The sequence below is a fragment of the Mchenga conophoros genome, linkage group LG17 (genome assembly GCF_057382185.1).
Source record: "Mchenga conophoros isolate Kocher_MC1m ecotype Shallow Benthic linkage group LG17, M_conophoros_male_GT1.1, whole genome shotgun sequence".
Lineage (NCBI taxonomy): Eukaryota > Metazoa > Chordata > Actinopteri > Cichliformes > Cichlidae > Mchenga > Mchenga conophoros.
In genome coordinates, this window is record NC_140542.1 from 31,622,827 (window position 1) to 31,648,197 (window position 25,371).

The window sequence follows — 25,371 nt, forward strand, 5'->3', positions numbered from 1 at the left end:
CAGTAATGTGGTGCAGATCCAAGATCAGAGGTGGCAAGTTGCTCAGGCCATGTCTGTCTTGGGCCACAAGGAGGAGATCCTGAGGTGCAACTTGGAGGTCCACTTTTAGAGAAGCGCCATGTATCACCAAACCATACAAAACTAGCCAGGCAGCCACAGAGCATCCACCTTATCTACTTTTGGATCCAAAAAGGTTTCGGGGGGATTGTGAAGTGAAAGGGGAAAAAGTGGTGGAACCGACTGCAATGCTGTCAGTGGGAGCGTACGAGATTATGTTCTAGGTTTCATTAAACACAGAAAATAATATTTATGTGAATATGAAAATCTCTGTGGAGAACATGAATATTTAATGGCCGTTTCAAAAGGCATGAGAAAGTGGGCATGTTTGGGTTTTGGACTGCTGTTGGACTAAAACTATCGAGGGGGAAAAAAAATCTGTCATTTTAAGCCTCAACAGTTGCACTGACACATGTCTTATATTTACTACAGCAGCATTTGTTCTTCATGTCGGAAAACTGAGACATCTCAGGCATGATTGGATAGTTAAACTTCTTTACACTGACGGAAAAAAGAGTTTCACCGGACCAGCCGGTTGAAGACCAAAGAGGCTGCACGAGTTTGACGTCTCTCCTCTGAGACTCAAGCCATTTAAAGGAGGTTTGATGAAGAAATGCTAATTGGCAAGACATATATTACAGTAATAGTGACCTGAAGGTGAACGCGCGCAAAGCTACTGGTCCGGACGGGATTCCCGGCCGCGTCCTCAAGTCATGCGCGGCTCAGCTGGCTGGAGGGTTCACACACATCTTCAACCTTTCCCTCTCTCTGTCTGTAGTCCCAGCCTGCTTCAAAATGGCCACCATCGTCCCTGTACCCAAATCCTCCGTCCTCATTGAACGACTGGCGACCTGTAGCCCTGACCCCCATCGTAAGCAAATGCTTCGAGAAGCTGGTCAGGGACTTCATCTGCTCTGCACTACCCGACTCACTGGACCCTCTACAGTTTGCATACCGCCACAACAGGTCCACTGATGATGCCATAGCCCTGACACTACACACTGCCCTGTCACACCTGGAGAAGAGAGACACGTATGTGAGAATGCTGTTTGTAGATTACAGCTCAGCATTCAATACCATCATTCCCTCGAAGCTGGACAGGAAACTGCAGGATCTAGGACTGAGCAGCTCCCTCTGCAGCTGGATCCTTAGCTTCCTGTCTGACAGACGCCAGGTGGTCAGGCTGGGCAGCATCACCTCATCCCCCATCACACTGAACACTGGTGCTCCACAGGGGTGTGTACTGAGCCCTCTCCTATACTCACTCTACACCTACGACTGCACAGCCACTAACAGCTCCAACATCATTGTGAAGTTTGCGGACGACACTACAGTGGTGGGTCTTATCACCAACGGTGATGAGACGGCTTACAGGGAGGAGGTCAGCGCCCTGACCCACTGGTGTCAAGACAACCATCTCACCCGCAACGTCGCAAAGACAAAGGAGTTGATAGTGGACTTCCGGAGGTGCAGAGAAGTACACACCCCCATCACCATCAACGGCGCTGCTGTGGAGAGAGTGAGCAGCTTCCGGTTCCTTGGAGTACATCTGGCTGAGGATCTTACGTGGTCAGTACACACAAACAAAACAGTGAAGAAGGCGCAGCAGCGCCTCTTCTTTCTCAGGAGACTGAAAAGATTCGGCATGAGCCCCTGCATCCTCAGGACCTTCTATCGCTGTGCCATTGAGAGCATCCTCACTGGATGCATCACCACCTGGTATGGCAACAGCACCACCTACAACTGCAAAGCTCTCCAGCGAGTAGTGCGGTGCTCTGAACGGATAATTGGAGGTGAGCTTCCCTCCCTCCAAGACATCTACAGGAAGCGCTGCCTGAGGAAAGCGGGGAGGATCATCAAGGACTCCAGTCACCCCAGCCATAAACTGTTCAGACTGCTTCCATCAGGAAGGAGGTTCTGCAGCATCCGGTCCCGTACCAGCAGACTGAGAGACAGCTTCTTCCACCAGGCCATCAGACTGCTGAACACGTCATAGACACCTCAGCTTCACTACTGGAACTTTAACATTATGCACTCCACACTGTATATAAATGCCACTTGTTTTGCACATATTCAACTTTGTATATTTTATATATTTTATTATTATTATTTTATTTTTTTTACTATTTAATTTGTAAAAATGTGTACACACACACACACACACACACACACACACACACACACACACACACACACACACACGTAGGAAAATATTTAGTATACACATCCAGAAATGCATACACTATTATATATTGTACATATATTTATTAGTTTCAGGTTGGCCATTCTTGTATTTTGCTCGTTTGTGTTGTTGTGTTTGCACATCTCTGTTGCTTGTGGGGCTCGCACACAAGAATTTCACTCGCATGTGCTGTGCCAGTGTGCCTGCACATGTGATGTGACAATAAAAGTGATTTGATTTGATTTGAAGCCCTGAATTTAACGTCTGTGTGCAACAACAGAGATGATAGTATTTGAGAGGGGCTACAGTTAATACCACATTTGGAACAGCAGATGTCTCAGGCTGTTCACTGAAAACGCCAGGCTCTGGGGGTAAGTTGGTTTAATTGTCCTCTATCAGGCCTTCCACTCTGTACATGGCTGATTTTGAGATTAAAGGCTCCAGCTCAGTTTGTCTAGACACGTTCAGCTGATCTAATAATGTGGGCAACGACGCATCCCGAACATCAAATCCTGATTTGTCCCAGATGAAACTGAGGATACATTATGAATTGTATCAGAGTGCTCATCTGGAATCAGTTGAGTAGGTGGTACATTGTTTTATGATGACAGTGCCTGTTATCCTCTTTTGAAAGTAGATGAGAAGCAGACAGGGTCTGTGAAGGGTGGATTTGGCAGTGTTTTAGTCTTTGGAGAGAAAATGCAACACTTCAGCTCAGCCCCCTACAAACAGAAAGAGTGTAATATTATATTTAACCCTGGAATTTAGACTTTATAGAGTCAATGTTTTTACATAAATTAACACAGAGAAATTGCTTTTAATTCATCTCGTACACCTTGAGTGATTTTTGGAGCGTTCCAGCTGTTTGCTATTTCATCAACTGCTCTCATTTTTTCTTTGGAAAAAAACGAAAAAAAATTAGCTCAACTTATTCCAACATGATCGTACTGTTCATTCACTATTACAGGTTTCACAGCATAGGTTAACTATCATTTTATAACTATTTATTTTATTATAAATCAACATTGAGAAAGACTGCCATCTGTTATTCACCAACAAAATGTTTGCTGGGAAGTGTTGGAAGATATTTTGTCACTCCTTTATTTTTCTTTCCCCCTGGCAAACATTTCAATGTTGAATAACTGTAGGCTGTTGGTCTGCTGACATTACCACAACGTCGGTTCAAGGTGGTCATCCACCCATCCATCCATCAAAATTCCCTAACTCTCATGCTGCCATTATAATTACTAGAATAACAACTCAGAGGTGCAATCATAGCTTAAAAAGTGACTGTGTTAGTGTGGTGTTGTAATCAATCTTTATGTGATTCTCAATAAAAAGGCAAGACTCTTAACACAGTGATCTGTTTTCCACGTGTCCTATGCTTGTCGTATTTTTCTGACTACATTAGGCCACATATGTCCCTCCATTCATTCATCCACTGAGCTCCATTCAGCTGTGGGCTCTCTTTCAAACAAGGTCAAGTCATTACAACATATGATCTGAATGACTAAGAACCCGGAACAATCCTACATAGTCATATAGATGTCAACAGCAGCACACTTACCACGTGATTGGCTCTCTGAGTCAGTGTGGTTTGTTCTGTAAGATTCTGTCTAGAGGGGGGTTTCCATCTTATGAGGTCTCGGGGTCAGACAAGTGGTGAGCGGTTCTCCGCTGATCGCCCTCTGTGGCAGCTTGGAAGTAAGAGGTTGAGGTCAGCGGCAGTGAGGGGTGAATACTGTGTGGTCTACAGGATGGAAACAGTGTTGAGAGAGCTTTGGTATTGCAACTTTCCCAGTCATTATATGAGTCTTGGACTTTGAAATTGGAAACTTGAATTCCTGCCTTTTGGGTACATTTAGGTACAAAAAAAAGAAGCAAATATCTTGGGTCTATAGTGTGACTGCAATTTCTTCTGTGCAATAAGCTGGCTGATTAAGAGTTCTTATATTTGCGTGGACAGTGTATGTTGGCTTAGCTAAATCAGACAGTCATTCCTCATCTTAGCAATGAGAAGGCCCCAGAAGCTGAGCAACCCAATCTCCCATGGCATCTTGCTTCTCAGCAAGCTCACCTTGCCTATAAACTCGGGGTTTCTCTTGTTTTAGTAAGTGAAAACAGGGGGACAAAACTGAGGAGCAAATGCAGGCATAATTCAAGAGTCGCAGAATGTCGGCCCAGACGATCCTCTCCCTCTCAAAGCAGGACAAAATGTCTCTATTAGAGACGGAGGCAAAACAAACTTATTTTTATTGACTTTAAATATCTCTGCCAATATTCCAAAGATAAAAGGATTTTATAATTTCCCACCCTCTTACCATGCTGAGCTCTTCTCAGTCACTCTTTTGTTCAGCATTAGCTGATAAAAGTGGGCAGTGCACTTCTCTCCATTGCAAGACACTTTCATGTGGTATCCCGCAATCCTTTATCAAAGGCAGAGCAGATAGGCTGTTGGTTTATTGACTGAATATCATCTAGTGGGTCAAAGTGTTATTTCCATCAGCCAGTGATAGCTGGAGGTCAAAGGTAAACTTGATGTTTAGCAGTCTGGGAGACCAACACTTCTGGTTTCAAACCTCCTGGTGATCAGTTAATCAATTAACAGCACCTGGCTGCTACTTACCCTCTTAATTCCTGTGGAAGCAGTAAAGGTGTACCTATTAATTATTTATACTGCATTTAACGCCCATCTACTTGAAATTATATCAAGAAATATTAAATATATGGTTGCTTTTTGGTTTGAGTTCTTGCGTAAACAACATTGATCATACAAACTACACTTACCATGGTTATGTTAAATATGACATGTATTTGTGTGTCTGTCTTTATGTAATGGTCGTGTAGCCCAGTTTCTGGAAATAAGCAGAATGCGTAGGAGGTGCCAGGTGCTGTCAGGTGTCAATTTCACACCAAATTTCACACCCTGCTCAACATTTTCTAAAGACCACACAGGTAAATAAAAATAAACAGTCTTATAAATCTGTAAGCAAAACAGTTCCTTTTTGAATTATGCTCATCAACACTGGAACTATTTTACTAATATCACAGCTCACTGAGTGGCTGTATGAGAAGAGCTTTCTGAAAACGAATCCTCATACCGACTACAACATAAACTACACAGCACCAGTCCTGGTGTCTCAGTGTCTCATTGATCCTCTTAAAAGCACTAAAGAAAGGGAAAATTGTTGTGATGCAATTTTCATGGCAGGAAATAAGCACAAGTGGAAAACAGGCCTCTGAAATAAATCATTTGGAGACCTAAGAGTCACATATGTTTCACATTTTTCAAACTGCTAAAATTTATTAATGTTTTTATTATACAGATTAATGTTTCAGAACGACATTTGGTTGTGCATTGTGAATTTCTTTGTGTCTTGTTTTCCTTTGAAAACATGTTGATGAGACAAAGAGAAGCAGCGGATCAGACGTTGAACCAGAGATCAAGAACATCTGTGGAGAATCTTGATTTAGATATTAGATAGTTGACTATTTAGAGATTTTGTTCTTATAATTTGGCTGAACTTACCTTCTGATAACTATACACTTATGAACCCAAATAAAATTGAGATTTAAACTTTTGTTATTTGATTTTTACTCAAAGTAGCAACAGCTACTTTTCATTAACAAATAACTTCAGTTTGTAGCTCACACAAACTTTTAAAGTTACCTGTGTGCTAACTGGACTGTTTATGGAATATTAGCTTTACATAGTTTTCAAAAACATTTGCCTAAAACCCAACAGCTCCCCAGTTTGAGACCAGGAGGAGACACAAAATGTGCCCTCTGTATTACAGAAGTAGCCGAAAGAAACACAGAGTTACATCGTTTCCAACAATTAAGCTGGTTCTTTAAGCAATAGTGGAGTTATATAAGTGAATGAGAACTTTTAAACTCAACTGCTGAAACTAAAATATTTTACACTGCCATTTTTTTAAAGGAGACCTATTATGCTCATTTTAAGCTCCATATTTTTTATCATAGATACTGTTAGAGCAGCTTTGAATGACTTGTAGTTGAAAATATACGTTATATATCTCTGTGCAGCCTCTTAGTTTAGTCACTGTTAGCTCTCTGTTGGCTCCTCTGACTGTTTGCCCCTTGTGGGTTTGCTCTAAATGACATCATAAAGATCCAAGAGAGGGAAAAAAAACCCATTGGTGCAAGCCAAGCATTTATAGCAGTCTAAAGCCTGAGGTTTTGGCTTCTTTGTCTGTTTGAACGCTGACCTCACAACTTGAAAATTTGGACAGAAAATAAGTGGTAGCATAATAGGTCCCCTTTAAATCATTTGTGAGTCTCAGCATGTGTTTTGAAAGTTTCCTCTTGCCGGAATATTTTACCACACTTCAAACACTGGAAAGACTTTTTGCTTGAGTGTATCACCAGGTGTCTTTTCTGTGCTCTCAAAGTGCGGAAGGACTTCGGACACAGCGAGCACCTATAAGGACTCTCCCCCGTGTGCTGGCGGGTGTGAACAGTCAGCAGGCACTTTGCGATGAAGCCTTTCCCGCAGTGTTTGCACGTGTACGGCCGCTCGCCTGTGTGAAACCTCATGTGAAGCCTCAGCTCCCCAGAGGACAGAAAAGCCTTCCCGCACTCGGTACACAGATAGTTCTTTTCCCCTCGGTGCATGCGCATGTGTCTCGACAGATGCTGGATTGATGTTTTTCCGCATATGGGACATTTGTATCGGCGGTCTCCAGTGTGTATACGGACGTGCAGAGCAAGGATATTTGAAGACCTAAAGCCTTGACCACAGTACGAACACAGATATGGAGTCTCGCCTGTGTGAATCCGACGGTGCACTGTCAGCGACCACTTGGAGGAGTACTTCTTGTCACACTTGTCACAGTGGAATGGAAGAGTGTGTGTTTTAATGTGGCTGGTTAGGGCTGATACATCCTTAAAGACCTTCCCGCAATACTCACAAGTGTCCGTTATCCTCCTCATCTTAGGAGTGAACGTTTGATCTTTGACTCTCTGAAAGACGCAGTCTTTCCCAGGATCTGTGATGGGATTAGATTCCTGGATCAGATGCTCTTCTCTGATGTGCCTGAGAAGTCCTGACACATGGCTGTCAGAGTAGGGACACAGAGAGCAGGTCTGCAGCTGCAAAGGTGCACAATTTAAATCTGAAAATGGGAAGATAATGAGGACTCATAAGAATGTGGAAATTCAATGGAAAACAGTTATTCTCAAAGGCGTCAGTGCTTGCATACCTGAGCAGTATGAAGATGCCATGCCATCGCTTTGTTCATGTTTTAACTTTAGGCCTTTAATTTCTTTCTCACAGCCCTTCACAGGTGCTTTGCAATCAGCTGGCTCTTCAGCCTCGCTGTAATCAGACTGTCTTTCATCTTTGCTGCTTGAAAGCTCATCCAGTTGTGCTGAAACATGCTGGAAGTTTCCTTTGGGATTAAACAACAGCTTTGGCAAAAACATATTCTCGTCAGCCTGAGAACAGCCTATGAGAGACAGAAAAACTCACATTAAATACTGATGTGCAGCCTTCCTAATACAAGTTTTGTTGTATTCCAATAGATTTAACTTCTGAATAGTTTTATTTCCAGGCTGAAAATTTAAAACTTGAGTTAATTTTGAAGCTTATTTACTTATCAACAGTTTAGCAAGCCCAGTCAGCTGATCATATTTTAACCAGGGTAGTAACCTATTCACATTTGCTTCCGTTTCCTGACTGTTGCTGATGGAAGTTCAGTAGCGCCTTCAGCTGATCAGGTTCCAGAATAAGCCGTGCACATTCTTCTGTGACAGAGGGAGCGGAGCTGAGCCACTGTGCAGTCTGTGAAAGGTTTGCAAAACACTTCATGAGAATGCGGTGCTGTCCCGTATTCAGTAAGTGAAAATAAAATAAAAAAATTAATTAATTAATTAATAAAAAAAAAAAAGAGAGAATGCGGTGCACAATCAACAGAATAAAGCATGCTGACACATCGCTGATCAATTTGTATTCAGTAGTTTGCTTAAGGTCATGGAGCACTACAGTGTGTGTGTATTGATATGAAAGACCACACATTTAAACCTTACCTGTCTAATATCAGGGATTGGTAAGAGATTATCCAGCCTGGAGATGAATTTCCACACCAAAGCTTGCAATGTGACATCATACTGTTTGCCATAGTATATGGAGAAGACCTCCTAGAACAAATGGGAAAAAGGTCATTTCATCTCACTTTACCAAATTTGAAACAACTCTCCAACTCAGATTTGTCCAGTGGATAAACCCTTCTTCACAGGAATTTTGCAAAATGTCTGGATAATCCAGTTAATCAAGATAATCTAGTTTTCTAGTTAAAAAAACATCATTCTTCCATAATGATAGCAAGGACTGGAAATCTTTGTGTAATTCCTATTAAGACGTGTATCTTTGTCCTGGATGTTTTTCATGAAAGTCTGAGATGGTAAAGTGGAAAGAATTGAACTAACAAACTGAAACATGAACTTGTTGCAAAAACTGAAATGGAAAAAATAGTTGAGCTCTTTCTTCTCAAATAAAGTTCACTCATTACATATTTTTCAATTATGATAACTGTGTTACTGTGCGTCTCACCTTATAAAACCTCTGTCTCTCCTCTGGGTCCTCCAGTATGGCATGAACAACCTCCACAAAGTTGGACTTTGAATTTTCCAACTCGGTGGCATCCTGTCAAATGGTGTCAAAGACAAACATGTTTAACATGTATATGCTGGGTTCTTTAAACATAAAAAATTGTAATCATTTGATAATTGATAATGGAGTGTGAGAAATGTGCTGAGATCTGGTCAATGTGTATTATAGCTGAAGGACACAGCCCACAGTCTCAGGATTAAACATTTGGAGGCTACTTTTAATTTGTACAGAAATATTAAATAAACAGAGTTTTCAATTTGAATATGTGAAAGTAAACTAGGATTTTAAAAAACAAACAAACATCAAAAGAGTTTATTCAAAGCTCAAAAGCTCAGTGAAACATCAGTAATAAATATGCTATGAAAAAAGCAGGGAAAAAAATCAAAGAAGCTCAGCATAACTGAACAAACATGGGACCAACGCTGATCTTAAATCGGAAAGGCATGTTCAGTGTCTCAGGCGAAGTATAGACTAGCCCTACTTTTTAAATGTTCAAGGGGGTTAAGGAAGGAATGTTACTTAATTTGAGCAGGCAAAGAGCAAAGGTGCAAAATAGGGGTGCAAAGACTGAATGAATGCATGTTATACACATGTTAATTTACCATTTGATAACAACGGGGCATCCATTTAATGACCACTGTGCTTGCAAAATGGGAAATCGAAATAACTAATGCGACTACTTCTTTGTTGTTTGCTTATTTTCATATTTCACTAAGGTCAGTTGAGAAACACGATTGTTTCTGATTTAAAAAACATGTTGCTCAAAGTTACTAAAAGCTCAAGGCTTTCAGAAAAGAGCTGGAAGCCAACCTAATTTCATCATTTGTGCTAAATTCTTTGGTAAAGACGTTTTTAAAAGTCTGAAAGAACATAAAATCAAATCAAATCAAATCACTTTTTATTGTCACATCACATGTGCAGGCACACTGGCACAGCACATGCGAGTGAAATTCTTGTGTGCGAGCCCCACAAGCAACAGAGATGTGCAAACACAACAACACAAACGAGCAAAATACAAGAATGGCCAACCTGAAACTAATAAATATATGTACAATATATAATAGTGTATGCATTTCTGGATGTGTATACTAAATGTGTATACATCTCCACTGCATCTCCACTGCACTCCACTCAGCACTCACACACCTCACACACCTGGACAAAAAAGATTCATATGTTCGAATGCTGTTCATAGACTTCAGTTCAGCATTCAACACTATAATCCCCCAACAGCTCACTCAAAAACTGGTCCAGCTGGGGCTCAACACCTCACTGTGCAACTGGCTGTTGGATTTCCTCACCGGAAGACCTCAAGCAGTACGGGTCGGCAGTAATACATCCAGCACCATCATTTTAAACACGGGGGCCCCGCAGGGATGTGTGCTGAGCCCCCTCCTCTTCACTCTGCTGACCCATGACTGCACTCCATCACACAGCTCCAACCTCTTCATCAAGTTTGCGGACGACACAACGGTGGTGGGTCTCATTAGCAACAGGGATGAGACCGACTACAGAAGTGAGGTGAGACGCCTGGCCACGTGGTGTGCTGACAACAATCTCTCTCTGAATGTGGAGAAGACGAAGGAGATTGTTGTGGACTTCAGGAGAATGCACACCCAACATGCTCCTCTGACCATTGACGGAGCGTCTGTGGAGAGAGTGAGCAGCACCAAGTTCTTGGGTGTGCACATCACAGAGGACCTCTCCTGGACGTACAACACCACAGCACTGGCCAAGAAATCACAGCAGCGTCTCTTCTTTCTCCGCAAACTAAGAAGAGCAGGAGCTCCAGCCCCCATCATGTACACTTTCTACAGAGGCACCATCGAGAGCATCCTGTCGAGCTGCATCACTGTGTGGTTTGGAGCCTGCAATGCGTCCTGCCATAGAACCCTCCAACGCATAGTGAGAGCTGCAGAGAGGATCATTGGTGTCTCTCTCCCCTCCCTCCAGGACATTTACAGCACCCGTCTCACTAAAAAAGCCCTTTGCATAGCGGCTGATCCCACGCACCCAATGCAAAGCTTCTTCAAGCTGCTGCCGTCAGGGAGGAGACTGCGGAGTCTCCAGGGCAGGACCAGCAGACTGAAGGACAGCTTCATCCATCAGGCTGTCAGGAAGCTAAACTCCCTCCCGATTCTGCCCCCCTCTCCCCTCTTCTCCACCACGGTCTCACTGAACTCTGTCACACACACACACACACTCACTCTCTGACGCACTCACTGGCCTGCTCCAGTCACTTTGTGGAGCATTGGACTGCCATTACCTCATAAGACTTTGCTGTTACACTATCTCTTACCGTACACTACTAAATCTCCATTGCACTATTTGCCTATTTTGCACCACTATGCCCTCTTACTTGAATATTGTATATTGTATATTGCATAGCTTTTTTTTGTTATACGTAAAATTGTATTGTATTTATTTAAATTTTTACTTTTTAATTATTTTATTTGCATTTTTCTAATCACTAGGGTTTGAGAGTAACGCAATTTCTATTCTGTGTATGTCCTGTACATGTGGCAGAATTGACAAATAAAGGTGACTTGACTTGACTTGACTAAATATTTTCCTACGTGTGTGTGTGTGTGTGTGTATACACATTTTTACAAATTAAATAGTAAAAAAATAAAATAAAATAATAATAATAATAATAAAATATATAAAATATACAGAGTTGAATATGTGCAAAACAAGTGGCATTTATATACAGTGTGGAGTGCATAATGTTGAAGTTCCAGTAGTGAAGCTGAGGTGTCTATGACGTGTTCAGCAGTCTGATGGCCTGATGGAAAAAGCTGTCTCTCAGTCTGCTGGTACGGGACCGGATGCTGCAGAACCTCCTTCCTGATGGAAGCAGTCTGAACAGTTTATGGCTGGGGTGACTGGAGTCCTTGATGATCCTCCCCGCTTTCCTCAGGCAGCGCTTCCTGTAGATGTCTTGGAGGGAGGGAAGCTCACCTCCAATTATCCGTTCAGAGCACCGCACTACTCGCTGGAGAGCTTTGCAGTTGTAGGCGGTGCTGTTGCCATACCAGGTGGTGATGCATCCAGTGAGGATGCTCTCAATGGCACAGTGATAGAAGGTCCTGAGGATGCGGGGGCTCATGCCGAATCTTTTCAGTCTCCTGAGAAAGAAGAGGCGCTGCTGGGCCTTCTTCACTGTTTTGTTTGTGTGTACTGACCACGTAAGATCCTCAGCCAGGTGTACTCCAAGGAACCGGAAGCTGCTCACTCTCTCCACAGCAGCGCCGTTGATGGTGATGGGGGTGTGTACTTCTCTGCACCTCCGGAAGTCCACTATCAACTCCTTTGTCTTTGCGACGTTGCGGGTGAGATGGTTGTCTTGACACCAGTGGGTCAGGGCGCTGACCTCCTCCCTGTAAGCCGTCTCATCACCGTTGGTGATAAGACCCATCACTGTAGTGTCGTCCGCAAACTTCACAATGATGTTGGAGCTGTTAGTGGCTGTGCAGTCGTAGGTGTAGAGTGAGTACAGGAGAGGGCTCAGTACACACCCCTGTGGAGCACCAGTGTTCAGTGTGATGGGGGATGAGGTGATGCTGCCCAGTCTGACCACCTGGCGTCTGTCAGACAGGAAGCTAAGGATCCAGCTGCAGAGGGAGCTGCTCAGTCCTAGATCCTGCAGTTTCCTGTCCAGCTTCGAGGGAACGATGGTATTGAATGCTGAGCTGTAATCTACAAACAGCATCCTCACATACGTGTCTCTCTTCTCCAGGTGTGACAGGGCAGTGTGTAGTGTCAGGGCTATGGCATCATCAGTGGAAAATGTATACAGAGTGAAACTGTACCCGAGAAACCTACCTCCTGTTCACAGCTTAAGGTGAGGTCTCGGATGACATTCAGGTGGGGCTGGATATTCAGCAGGTCAGTCGTGTTCTCGTTGAGACACAACTCCAGCACAAGCTGAAAGAGACATTTTCAAATGCTAATTAATGATCTACACTATCCATCCATCCATCCATTCGCTTCCGCTTATCCTTTTCAGGGTCGCGGGGGGTGCTGGAGCCTATCCCAGCTGTCATAGGGCGAAAGGCGGGGTACACCCTGGACAGGTCGCCAGTCTGTTGCAGGGCTAACACATAGGGACAGACAACCATTCACACTCACATTCACTCGCACATTCACACCTAGTGACAATTTGGATTAATCAATTAACCTATCCCCACAAGCTGCATGTCTTTGGACGGTGGGAGGAAGCCGGAGTACCCGGAGAGAACCCACGCAAACACGGGGAGAACATGCAAACTCCACACAGAAAGACCCCGGCCTGATGGTGGAATTGAACTCAGGACCTTCTTGCTGTGCGGCAACAGTGCTAACCACCGTGCCACCGTGCTGCCCTTGATCTACACTAATTAAGTATTTTTCCCCTTAGTTTGTTGTTGAATATTCATAAAATATACTCTAATGTGGGCCTCTCACCCTGGCTCTCAGTCTGAGTAGGAGTTGCACTCTCTCTCTGGTTGTCAGCAGCTCTGGAGCCACCTCCGTCACTAACTTCACCAGCTCCTCCACCTTTCTGTACTGCGCCACATTACAACACTGAACCACCTGCCAGGCAAAGGCGCACATCAGTCGCAGAGTTGGAACGAGGAGGCACAACGAGGAGACGGACAAACGGCAACCTGCAGAGAGAATAAGAAAGACTGAAAAATCTAAATTAACAAACAAACGAAATTGGCATATTTAATTATCAAGCTATTATTTTGTGTCTGTAAAGTCTAAAAAGAGCATGTTTTAAATTGCAGGAAGTGAAAGCGGAGTTAGTGGATTGAGAAAAGGTTAGTTGATGTGTATGAAAGCAGGGGGGGGGCTTTGAGATTTGCTCCCTGGCTTGTTTTTAATTATTACCGTGTTACAACAAGGTTGTTTGGAATTCACAGGGTGAATGCTTTGCAGGAATGCAGCGTTGAGTTTCTATTCATGGATCCTGCATAGTTTAGGTGGAGCTGATCTTGCTTAAGAGGTGTCTTCAGTTGTGGAAGGTCATTTAATCCGTAAACAATTAATTGTAAAAATAACACAAATATTTGATCGTACTGTAACTCACTTTACTGAAAGCTACAGCAAATTTAGTCATCTTGGCTGCGCTAATCCCTTCCACACAGAGACCCACATCCCATCATGTTTACTGCAGCTGCCACTGTAAAGTGAATAAACAGGAGCTCATTTTACCCTCCGCTGTGTCAGGTAGGCTCTGCTGTGATGTCTGCAGAGATGCACGCTGTGAATCTCTGACTGGTTTAGTTTCAGTCTCTGTCTTGCTGCGACTGAGGACTTTATCCATGATGGCAAACCATCTGCTTTTTTGCTTTTCCGGGTCTTCCTGTGCCTTGATCCTTCTGTACTTTTGTGTCAGGAGTGCTATTTTCGACCTGCATTGACTCGTGGTCTTATCAAAACCCTGAGTGGCGAGCTCGGAGCTCAGCTGAGCAAAGGCTCTCTCGTTTCTCGGATTTGATCGAAGCTGCTCCTGGATGCTTTCCTCTGCCCATCGACTGAGCAGAACTCTGACTTCGTCTGGTGTCCAAACAGCCCGCAATTTATCTGCTGGAATCAAAAAAAGAATATAGCAACAGATCAGCAAATTTTTTTCTGCACAAAACTATTTATTATTACGTTTTAAACAACTTACCATCCACGTGCTCATGTTCTGTTGATTTAGGCTTTTTCTGCACAACGCATAAATTCACCTCTTTCAAAGTTGCTCCATCAGCGTCAAAAACACTATCCAAAATAGCAAACCAGTCGCCTTTAACAACTCCATATAGCTCCATGTGCTTAATTTTTTTGTACTCCTCTTTAAGCTCATTCACTTTGACGCTGCACTGACGTGGTGTCTTGTTAAACCCCACCAGTGATAGCTCACTGCTGAGGTACGTGAAAACCTGATCGCTCGCTGCGGTGAGAAGCTGTTTCTGAATGTTTGGTTGTGCCCAAAGTGTCACCAGCACTTGGACTTCATCAGGCAACCACAGCGTTTCATCTGAAAATGCACAGAAATTTAAGAATAAAAAAAAGTGCATGAATTATGACTTATGTTTACCTAAGAAACACAAAAATATTATTTATTATAGAATTAAAAGTAATCAATTTGAGAGATAACTTGTCAAAACCACAGTTATGAGGACACAGTTAGGTCAATAACTACTCTTAATGGTAGGAGTTATTTCATAGTAGTTTATTTCCAACTTACCATCTGTATCCACATCCAGGGCAACGGCCTGTACAGCTAGGGAGTGCACTGTAGAGGAATTCTGCACTGTCTGTGAACGCTTTGCTGTGAGAGCCTGGGAACTGAGGACTTCATCCATAATGGCAAACCACACACTGCTGCTTCCACCCCTGTATTGGCCGTTCTTGATCCTCTTGTACTCCTGCTTTAGCTTTTTGATCTTCTCCCTGCATTTCTTTGGTGCTTTGTTAAAACCGAGCAAGGCCAGTTTGGAACTGAGACAAGTGTAAACTTTATTATTTCTCACGTTGAGGAGAAGCTCCCGTTGAACCTCGGGGTTTGCCCAAAGCGTCAGCAATGCTTGGACCTCTTTACTCGACCAACAACACAAGGGGGTGTCTGTGAAAGTAACAGAAAATTATTTATTCAAGCCGTAAAGCAGCCTTACTTGTAAATATGTTTGGCTTGATAACTACTTGCCTTTGATTGACGTTTGTACAGCAGTGGAGGTGACTGGATTGCTTGTAGAAGGACCATCAAATTCATGAAGCTGAACAGAATAGAAAGAAGATACTTGTGGAATCCCTGCAGGACAAGCTTTTGGTCTGGGCAGAGTGAGTTGCAGTGAATGGGTGGATGTCGTACAGCTTTCTGGAGTGTCTGTTACAGCGGGTGGACCTTAAAGAGACAAATAACTAATTAAAATTGGCAAAACTGGGAAGTTAATGTGTTATTCAGTACTGTCCAAAAGTCTTGAGCCACCCTCAGTTTCTTTGTTTTTCTATGTAAGTGCCTTCTCTCTCAAATTCACGCACATTCATAGTCCGATGGATGCATCGGAGAGCAACTTGGGGTTACTCCAAAGACATTTGGCATGCAGACTGAGGATTGATCATTAGAAAGAGTAGTAGCTCTACCTCATGAGCTACAGGCACCCCATATAAGGCATAACAGAGTTTGTACAGTTCTAAGGTGCTTGAAAGTCAATATTTGATATGACCATCTTTATTCCTCAACACACCTTTTACTCTCTTACGCAAGCCTTCTTTTGGAAATTAAATGAAGAAAAAAACTTTTCCTCTGAATATGGTCAGGTCTGGATTCAAAATAAGTGAAAAAGCAGCCAGTGCCCAGAGAAAAAGTTCAGAAAACCTGGAAAACTGTTGCTAAAGACCACTTTTTAAAAAAAATTAAGAGGTGAGGAGTGACTCAAGCCTTTTGCACAGTAATGAGCAGCAAAAACATTAAACAGAAACTATAACAAAACAGCTTGCATCAAGTTCAACAGCTCAGTATACTAAAATACAATATAACATACAAAAACAAACTAAACAGACAGTAAAATAGAGAAGAGAAGCAAGAATCCATATAAAATCTAACTGCTGTTAGTATTTGCTGTACTTTGCATCTGTATTTAATTTATTTCTCTCCAACTTACTTGCTTCCACATCAGGAACCATGACTTCCAGTACCACAGAAGACGGCCGCTCTCTGCTCTGTGTCCGGGCACTCTTGTCACCCATGATAGTGTCCATAGCATCATACCACCTGAAGGTCTTTGTGACTGCCTCACTCCTTTCACCGTGTCTCCTCGTGTTTCTGTATTCCTGTTTAAGTTTCTTTATCTTGGCTCTGCACTGTTTAGCAGAGCGGCTTATTCCCAGAGCAGCCAACCTGCCTGACATCTCCCTGTAAACGGTCTCGTTTCTGAAGGATTCCTCCAGGTCACGCTGGATTTTCTCCTCTGACCACACACCGATAAGCGCTTGGGTCTCTTCATGAGACCAGTGCACCAGCGGCTCCATGATCTCTCCTTTCTTGCAGTTCAGAAATCCAGAGCAACTAAGAGAAGCTGGAATGTTTTCACTTTTTTTTTTCAACATGGCGCTCCTTCCTCCTGTCGCCTAAATGACGTCACCTCATTGGAGCCAGTGAAGTGGAGCGTTGCCTAGATACGGCTCGGCTGAGGGCGGAGATAGTGGTTGATTACGGTTTGGCTCATAGCGGACCAGAGGCGTGCCATCCTGGGCCAGTGGAAATGCGCGGTTAGGTGCCACATTGGTGACGGAAACCGCCCCGTAGTTATGGACTGAACTGAGACCAGTGTTGCCAACTTAGCGACTTTGTCGCTATATTTAGCGACCTTTTTTCTAAAAAGCGACTAGCGACAAATCTGGCGACTTTTTCTGGTGTTATTGGAGACTTATTTATGACGACTTTTTGGCGTGAAAGCGCATATCGCTCTTACTCTCAATAAGCAGCGGGTGCTGCTGCGGTGGGCACCTCGCCCGTGCCAAAGCTCACAGGCCAAGGATAGTCCTCCCCCAGCGGCTATCAGGGCAGGAGATGTTCACACCTATGCGTCCAAACTGCAAATGAATCGCGCATGAGCGAAGCCGCTGCTCCCGCACTGACTGTAATGCAGTCAGTTCTTCTTTTACTATTATGTTGTTTTGTGGACCACAAGGTTTATAACTACTTATAAACACACACACACACAAGGTAACGCCACCAGAGTGCCTATTTCGGGTCACTTTTGCCGGTCCAAGCCCGGAAAAGGAGCAGGGTTGGAATTGTTACATTAAAAAAAAACAATAATTGCTAAAATAAATTTAATTTGTAGTTCTAAATAAATTATAAATGCATTTAAGACGTTTTTTTACTGACTTTATGTCTCTTCCACGATATTATTTCTCTCTCCAACAGGGTAGGTTACAATACATTAGCATGACCAATTATATTAGCATGACCAATTATGCTAATTAGATGACGATGACGTCATTTAGCGACTTCTAGCGACTTTTAGGACAGCCAATAGTGATTTCCCTTACTGAGGAATTGGCAACACTGGACGGCACCGCGACAGGGCGTTTCCATGAAGTTAAAAAAGAGCAAGCGGCATCATTTTTCGGTTGGAAGTGGCACACTTAAAATCCGACGGTTTCTTTAGTTATGGTTCCGGCGATATATATAAATAAATAAAATAGGAGGACCTGTAAGCGGTTTTACCGTGCTGTCGTACAAATGGTTACAAGAAAGCGAGCTAGCTGTTCCTGGACCACTGTCTTTAATAGGAGGCTTACTATACAGTCACATAAAACTAGGTTTAAAACATTTTAACATGAATGGGAAACAGTTGCAGCAATTTATTGAAACATATGCAAACATACTTGGTAATATAATAATAAAAAAAAAGCAAAAAAAGACTTCAGACACAGTCTGAACTATATATAGTATATTACACTAAGAATATAAAACAATACTGAAACTAATTAAAAAAATATACACTTAGTATAGTAGTTCAACACTACTAGTAAGAACTATAATAAATCTTCTGCCTGTATATTCAGATACACTAATAGAGGCATTTTTCTTTATTATAGTTATTTTGGTTTTTTTTAAAGCATGTTGTTTACATACTAAAGCTATCTAAATTCAGGACATTCAGAAGACAGTACGGTGGGCATATTGTTGTCGTGAATTAAAGTTTAACAAAATACACCAGTGAGAGATGTTTGCCACAAATATTTATTTTACTGAAAAACATCACAAAAAATACTGAGAGTAAGTATATTTCTTTGGGGGTTACATAAACAAAAATGGAATTCACAGAACAACCTCATCACATATTTGCATAAGGTTAAATGGTTGTGCACAGATGAAATAAAGGTCGTCTGTTTCTTGATATTACGTGAACACACACACACAAAACAACTATCAGTTTTAAATCACAAATACATGAATTATATCACTAAAACTATTTGAAAGGCTTACAGTTCATGTTTCATTTAAAAAAAAAAAAAAGCATGTGGTGGAAGTAGTTTTAATTACTAAAATTTCCACAAGAATAGGACAAGTTAAAATGTTTCGTGGCAACACTACAGCATTTTATTACACAGCAGTTTATCTACAGTCACATGCGCTGAAATACTTTTGTTTATATGATACTCATCTCTTAAGTGTTTGCTATATTTAGATAGCCTCTTCAATAGCATGATGCTGGGAAAACATTTTTATCAATGAACATGACTTTTTTTTCTACATAAAATGATTAACAACATTTTAATTCACAATCAGAAATGCTCTTGGCTACCTTAATTTCCAGATAATGTGACATTTTGGCTAACTTCATCACCTAAAGTTAATTTGTCACATTGCCTTATTTTAAGAACATAAACAGTGGATTCTTCATTAAGATGCTCCAACTAGTCAGGCACTGATTATAGCACGCTATAACTCTGGTCTGTAGAGTCAATGATTCCTAACATCACTTTAATGACTCAGTGCCTCAACATTAAAACACTTTTATTGAAATGTCAGCGTTTCTTCAGTTAATAATCATCGCTGACCTCCTCTTCCTCATCAAACTTCCTCTTGAGGGAGAGCTTCTTTTGCTTACCCCTGTGCCTCCGCTTACTGGAGAAATCAGGGTTGGCTTCTCTCGTGTGCAGCTGTTCGTGTTTCTTCAGAAGTCCGGGGACAGAGAATCCCTTCCCGCATGTGTCGCACGTCCAGGGCTTCTTGCATGTATGTGTCCTTTTGTGGACGTTCAGGTGGGATGCCAGCTTGTAAGTCTTCCCGCACACATCGCAGCTGAAGGGCCGCTCATTGGTGTGCAGCCTGATGTGGACCTTTAGATTGCCAACCTGAGTGAAGGTCTTTTCACATATAGTGCACCGGTAGGGTCTTTCTCTGGTGTGGATCCTCAGGTGAACCCTCAGGCAGTACTTGCTGGAGAATTTCTTTTGGCAGACAGGACATGGGATCTTTGCTTTGGGGACATGGTCCTGCTGGTGTCTCTTCAGGTCAGACAAATAGACAAAGGTCTTTCCACACTGGGAACAGAGATACTGGCGGTCGCCAATGTGGTAGCCCATGTGTCTCTTCAGCAGGCTGGGGACGAGGAATCTCTTCCCGCAGCGCTCACACATGTGAGGGCGATCTCTGGTGTGCCAGCGCTCGTGGTTCGACAGCTTGAAAGCCGTAGGAAAAACTTTATTGCAGTGCTTGCAAGGAAACGTCATCTGGCTTGTGTGGCACTCCATGTGTCTTTTGAAGTAGGTGGACTGCGTGAAACCCTTGTTGCAGATGTTACAAAAAAATGGCTTTTGCCCACTGTGGGCGAGAATGTGCTTCGTCAGGCTCTGGAGTTTTGTGAAACACTTCCCGCACTGCCCACAAGCGTAAGGACGAGATGCGTTGTGGGTCTTGAGGTGGTTGTTTAGGAAAGCCTGTGTTCGGAAACTTTTGTTGCATGCTGAGCAGTGGAAAGGCTTCTCTCCTGTATGAATTCGTTCGTGGTCCATCAGCTTGGACTGATAGGGGAAGCTCTTATCACACACACTGCAAGTAAACCTGTCGCCCAGAGGCCTAAATTGCTTTTTTCTTCTTATGCTTGGCCTTGCGTCATCTCCAGCACTCAGCCTGGGTGGAGGAAGAGGTGGCAGGGCAGGGAGTGACAGAGAGTTGGAGGCTATCTGTGACACCCACTGATGCAAAGTGACACGCTGAGTCTGGGGCTTCTGGCCATCTTTTGTTCCCGCACCATCTGCATTTGGTAAAGTGGGAGCAGTTTTGCACGGCACCGTAACTACCCTGAAAGGGATTGATTTCAAAGGCAGTGGCTGTGGTGCTGGTTTCTCTGCTTCTGATGGTGGCGGTTGGGGTGCATTATTCTCTTTGCTCTGCGGAGTTGGAGCAGGCTGTTCTTGTGCAGAACTCTCTTTCTGCACCAAATTCTCCTTTTGAGCTGCTGTTGTGACACTCCTTTCCTTTGATGCAGAGCTATAAAGTGTTTTAAAATCATACCGCCCCCTGCGCGGAGGACTGTAAATGTTGACTGCTGGGCTGTCAGGGTCATCTGAAATTACAGCCACGTCTTCGGTGTCACTGACGGAAGTTTGGTTTGTTTCTTTAGCTGTGACCTCTACTGTTTTTGGAGATTCTGGTGGTGGATCAACAGGTTTGGGCCGGAAGGCAAGTGAAGAGAGGACACAGTCGCCCACTGAAGACGAGATAGTGGCTGCACAAAAAGAAGTGCACATTTTTTAAATTGAACTGAACGAGTTATAATACCAACAAGCTTAGACACCCATATATCTGTTGTTATATTTTGATAAAAAAAGGAATAAAAATTAAAAAAACAAAAACTTTCAATCTTTACACAGCCTAAAGTATACCTTTAACACCAAGGAGTCCTTTGGCCTGCTGGTGTAGAAGGAGTGTCTTCAGATCCACTGGATCAGGGATAAAGCCTCCACATGCCTCCAGAACACTGGGCTCCGTTGAAATCATGGCACCAAGCTGAAGTTCAGGCATTAAAATTAATTAATGCTTCTTTCAGTTGCTTCCTTATAAGAAAAGACTCGGCACAGTGGATGGATGCACATTAGGGCTAGGCTATATCATACCGTTCACGATAATATCGGTGTAATTTTGGGCAACGATAGGAAAATGAAATATCGCGATAGAATATGGGTAAAACACGCATGCACACTAGGTTTGCATACGCAAATGGCGGCGACGTAGAATGTGAAAAGCGAAAGCGGATCGTTAAATGAAACGGATGAACCAGAATTGGTTTGTAAAAATGCTGCAACTTCAATGGTGTAGAACTGGTTTGGCTTTCGTCCGTCAGATACACAACAAAGCACTATTTTTGGTAGCGCATGCTAGCGGGCCGTCGTTATTACCGTGTTTTTTGGAAAATACGACACACTTAAAATACATCCTTTGATTTTTTCTTAAAATCGACAGTGCCCCTTATAATCCCGTGTGCCTTATGTATGAATTCTGGTTGTGTTTACTGACCTTGAAACGATTTTATGTCGTACATGGCGCTCGAAAATCTGTCAAATGTTTTAGTACGACTTTGCTAAGCTACGAACCCGCACCGCTTGATGGATTGTCGGAGCGTAGGCAGGTGCCTCGCGGAGTGATACGTACTGTGCTTCAACACAATATTACCGTATTTTGTGTTTATCACCTCTTTTTAAGTTTTGTGGATGTTATACATGGTTATGCTGAGGATATGTCGGCCAATTTCCACTGGAAATGCCTTTTGGTTAAACTGTCAGCGAGGAATTTGCACTGTTACATTTTTATATAACTTTAATGCACATAAAAAACAGCTGCTTGTTTAAGTGAAAATACATTGATGGGGTTTTTTCCACTAATAAAGTTGTGGAGTTGTAAAGTATTTTGTCTAGTGTCAATTATATCGTTATCGCAAATTTTCAAATGTATATCGTGATAAATATTTTTGGTCATATCGCCCTGCTCTAATGCACATATTTGATTTGGCACAGATTTTTATACCGGATGCCCTTTTTGACACAGCCCTTCCAGGGATTTGAGTCTACATTTGTCTACATTTTCACATTAGACAAATAAAAACCTTTAAATAGAGACTTTAAAATTTCTGTTATCAGTGTCAAACAGACAGACAATTAATTTTCTAACTCTGACCTACATTTATGATAAAAAATAATTAGGTGCTCCATTATCCATGGCGTAGAGACGTACAGCAGACACCCTAGCGTGTCTGGACACTTTAATGAGTGTTAAGATGAATAAGAATTATATTCTGCTTTAGTTGTGGCCAATTACGGAACCGGATAAACACTCTGAAAGTCTGCAACAGCATGTTTTGCAACTGAATTTAGATCCTGAGAAAAGACATGTCGGATCTCTAAAAAGTAGCCCACCCTGCTGTGAGAGCCCTGGGATAAATGTCATAAATGTATCACAAAGGCATACCTGGGACAAATTGGGCATAGGAAGAAGTTGCTCCAGCTTGCACACTAAGCCTGCAATCAGAGTCTGCAGTGCTGTGTCAAACTTTGTGCCATACTGAACAGGGAACACTTCCTATTGAGGGAAAAAAAAAATGTTTAACCATGTTGTAAACAGTAAATGGCATATCTCTAAACACTATACTGACAACAAAAGAGGAAATACAAGGGTTACAACCAGTGCCTGTATAATACCACATTAGCATGTTTACCCTGAAGAAGCGCTTCCTCTCAGTAGGGTTTTTAAGCAGATTCTGGACCAGTACCATGAAATTTGTTTGCGATTTCTCCACTTCTGCATCCTTCTGCAGCAGAGGAAACACTTAAACTCAGATTTAATCCACGCATTTAAAAAAAATTGCAAATGAAACTTTCAAGCAGAATAGTTTTTTGCACACCTACCCCTGATAATGTGGAGACCTTTAATTTATTTATAAGAGTCTGTATCGCCTTAGAATCCGGTGGACCGTCTTTACGAAGCAAATCCAAAATGATCTGCAGCACAAGAGCACATTAGTCACCATACAGATTGTATTAACTGCCCCCCGCCACCACCACCAATTCTAGTGTAAAGGAGGCTTGTAAAAAATAAATAAATAAAAAATCACTAATCTAGACTCATACAATTTATGGATTACTCTCAGCTTCATAATCATCAACTAGCATTTGATGCAGACACACAAACAGCTCACCCTTGCTCTCAGCCCCAAGATCAGCTGGGCAGTCTGTTTGAAACTCATGAGGTCAGGAACAGTCTGTACCACCATGGTCACAAACTCCTCCACTTTCCCATACTGCTTAACGTTTTTCTGCCGTACGACCTGCCAGATGTACGAATACGTCAGCTGCAGAGGAGATGCCATAAGGCGAAGGGAGGCCAAGGGAAGGGCACCTGAAAACGAGTTTGAAAACATTACGTTGCACAATGTGGCTCTTACTGTGCTGTTATGAGGCCAATATTTAAAAAAAAAAAAAGTCATCTCCGGCATCCACACCCACAAACTTAGCACAAATCCGCCCTGTGTCAGTGATAGCAAATTGGCGAGTTTTGGTCATAGAAAAACTTCAGACGTTGTGCCATTTGTGGGGTTGTGCCATTGCTGCCTGTAGGGGGCGCTGTAGCGCAAGCGGGAGGCTTTTGAAGGCTGCAGAGAAGCCGCAGAGGGTCTGAAAAAGTGCACGCCTGCGTGTGCGTGTGCAATAGTGTAGAGAATGAGCGCCAATTTTCTGCAGACCTGGATTCAAACTTCAAGTAGATGTTGGGCTCATCTTACCGTTGTTCGTGGGAGTTAGCGTAAACGATAATATACAAAGACAAACGAGTGCATCCGGAGGATGGATGTTTTAATTTAAAAGCTTTAGCCTCCTGAGCTAGTTAGCCATGTACCTACTTGTCAAACAGCGCTCAAAAATATCCTGAGAGATGTAACTGCATTCAGGGTGGCTATAGGTTTAGAGGAAAGTGTCTGCTTACTGCAACAGATGGATGGCGTTGCATCTTCTTTTCTCACCGCCTGTCTCGGTGGCGGATAGCGACAGATAGCTTACAAGCGTTAGCTTAGCAACTTACTTGTAGTATGAGAGCGTTTTTCCATACTGTGCTCAGGATGCGTCACCACTTCAAGAGACGGTCAACCGACAGCACCAGACAGACTGTAACAGTTTAAATCGAAATGTAACGTTTTTAAAGTAATAAACCGTCTTTAGCTTGAGCGTCAAGCCAGGAAGAATAATGGCGACCGCTTAGCAGCGGCTTTCCAAAACAAAAGTCCGGGTACATCCGGCGGATGTTCCTAAACAATATAAAAGCACCAAAATCTTCATTGTTCAGGAGGAGGAAGAAAAACTATGAAAAGTTTCTTTAAATTATTACAATAGTGAGTCAATTGACAAGGAGGCGAGCTTCATATAATGAATCCAGTGCAGTGTAAACCAGCATTAGGAACAGGCTGTGTATAAATATTCAGTTGGAAATCTTTTTGTTTTTGACTGGGACAAAAGAGAAACAAAACAACCCCCCCCCAAAAAAACAAAAAACAACTAGCTGCTCATATACACTCACTTGCCCCTTTAGTAGGTGCACCTGTTCAACTGCCTGTTAACCCAAATATCTAATCAGGCAATATAAACCAAGCATTATATTGAGAGTCAACAAAGCAACGTAATATAAGTAACTTTTGCATGGTTTTTGCTACCAGACAGGTTGTTCTGAGTACAGAAACTGCTGATCTGTTGGGATTTCCCCACAAACATCTCTAAGGTTTATAGAAAATGGTGCAGAAAATGAGAGAAAATAACCAGTCAGCAGCAATCTTTGCTTTTGCACAATTTGAACCTTGAAGCAGATGGGCAACAGCAGCAGACCCCACCAGGTACCAATCCTGTCAGCTAAGGACAGGAAACAGGCTATAGTTCACACAGGTTCACCAAAATTGGCCCAAGATTGGCCAGTGGTGAGTACAAAATGCCTGGGTAATGTCACAAATGCCTGGGTAATGCCACTGATGAC

The 25,371-nt window shown here is 42.7% G+C and overlaps 2 protein-coding genes across 4 annotated transcripts; both read right to left on the reverse strand.

Moving 5' to 3' along the window:
- Nucleotides 1–5,498: 5,498 nt before the first annotated feature.
- On the reverse strand, nt 5,499–16,953 carry LOC146555736 (uncharacterized). The gene is made up of 12 exons (XM_085252413.1): nt 16,508–16,953; nt 15,550–15,747; nt 15,091–15,468; nt 14,530–14,880; nt 14,070–14,444; nt 13,317–13,519; nt 12,696–12,797; nt 8,811–8,903; nt 8,288–8,398; nt 7,919–8,042; nt 7,462–7,707; nt 5,499–7,374 (listed from the first exon to the last, which is right to left on the reverse strand). Exons 1-12 carry the CDS (start codon nt 16,950–16,952, stop codon nt 6,527–6,529), a joined length of 3,474 nt encoding a protein of 1,157 aa, XP_085108539.1. The 5' UTR covers nt 16,953; the 3' UTR covers nt 5,499–6,526.
- Nucleotides 16,954–18,579: 1,626 nt separating this feature from the next.
- Nucleotides 18,580–24,858, reverse strand: LOC146555737 (uncharacterized). Of its 3 annotated transcripts, none has more exons than XM_085252503.1 (7): nt 24,433–24,858; nt 23,555–23,754; nt 23,265–23,357; nt 23,075–23,164; nt 22,828–22,938; nt 21,249–21,372; nt 18,580–21,091 (listed from the first exon to the last, which is right to left on the reverse strand). In XM_085252503.1, exons 1-7 carry the CDS (start codon nt 24,455–24,457, stop codon nt 19,401–19,403), a joined length of 2,334 nt encoding a protein of 777 aa, XP_085108629.1. In that variant the 5' UTR covers nt 24,458–24,858; the 3' UTR covers nt 18,580–19,400. The 3 variants fall into 3 exon arrangements, with proteins under 3 accessions (XP_085108629.1, XP_085108628.1, XP_085108630.1); XM_085252502.1 differs by having other exon boundaries at nt 23,075–23,167; nt 24,433–24,857; XM_085252504.1 differs by having other exon boundaries at nt 23,075–23,167; nt 24,337–24,464.
- Nucleotides 24,859–25,371: the final 513 nt, after the last annotated feature.

Excerpts from the sequence above, each read along its gene's own strand:
- LOC146555736 (XM_085252413.1), bottom strand. The coding sequence starts at position 16,952 with ATGTTGAAAAAAAAAAGTGAAAACATTCCAGCTTCTCTTAGTTGCTCT. Across the intron at positions 14,445-14,529 it reads AGAACATGAGCACGTGGATG|CAGATAAATTGCGGGCTGTT; the intron begins GTAAGTTGTTTA and ends TTTTGATTCCAG. Across the intron at positions 13,520-14,069 it reads CCTACCTGACACAGCGGAGG|GTTGCCGTTTGTCCGTCTCC; the intron begins GTAAAATGAGCT and ends TTCTCTCTGCAG.
- LOC146555737 (XM_085252502.1), bottom strand. The coding sequence starts at position 24,457 with ATGGAAAAACGCTCTCATACTACAA. Across the intron at positions 23,168-23,264 it reads AGGTCTCCACATTATCAGGG|AAGGATGCAGAAGTGGAGAA; the intron begins GTAGGTGTGCAA and ends CCTCTGCTGCAG. Across the intron at positions 22,939-23,074 it reads AGAGGAAGCGCTTCTTCAGG|GAAGTGTTCCCTGTTCAGTA; the intron begins GTAAACATGCTA and ends TTCCCTCAATAG.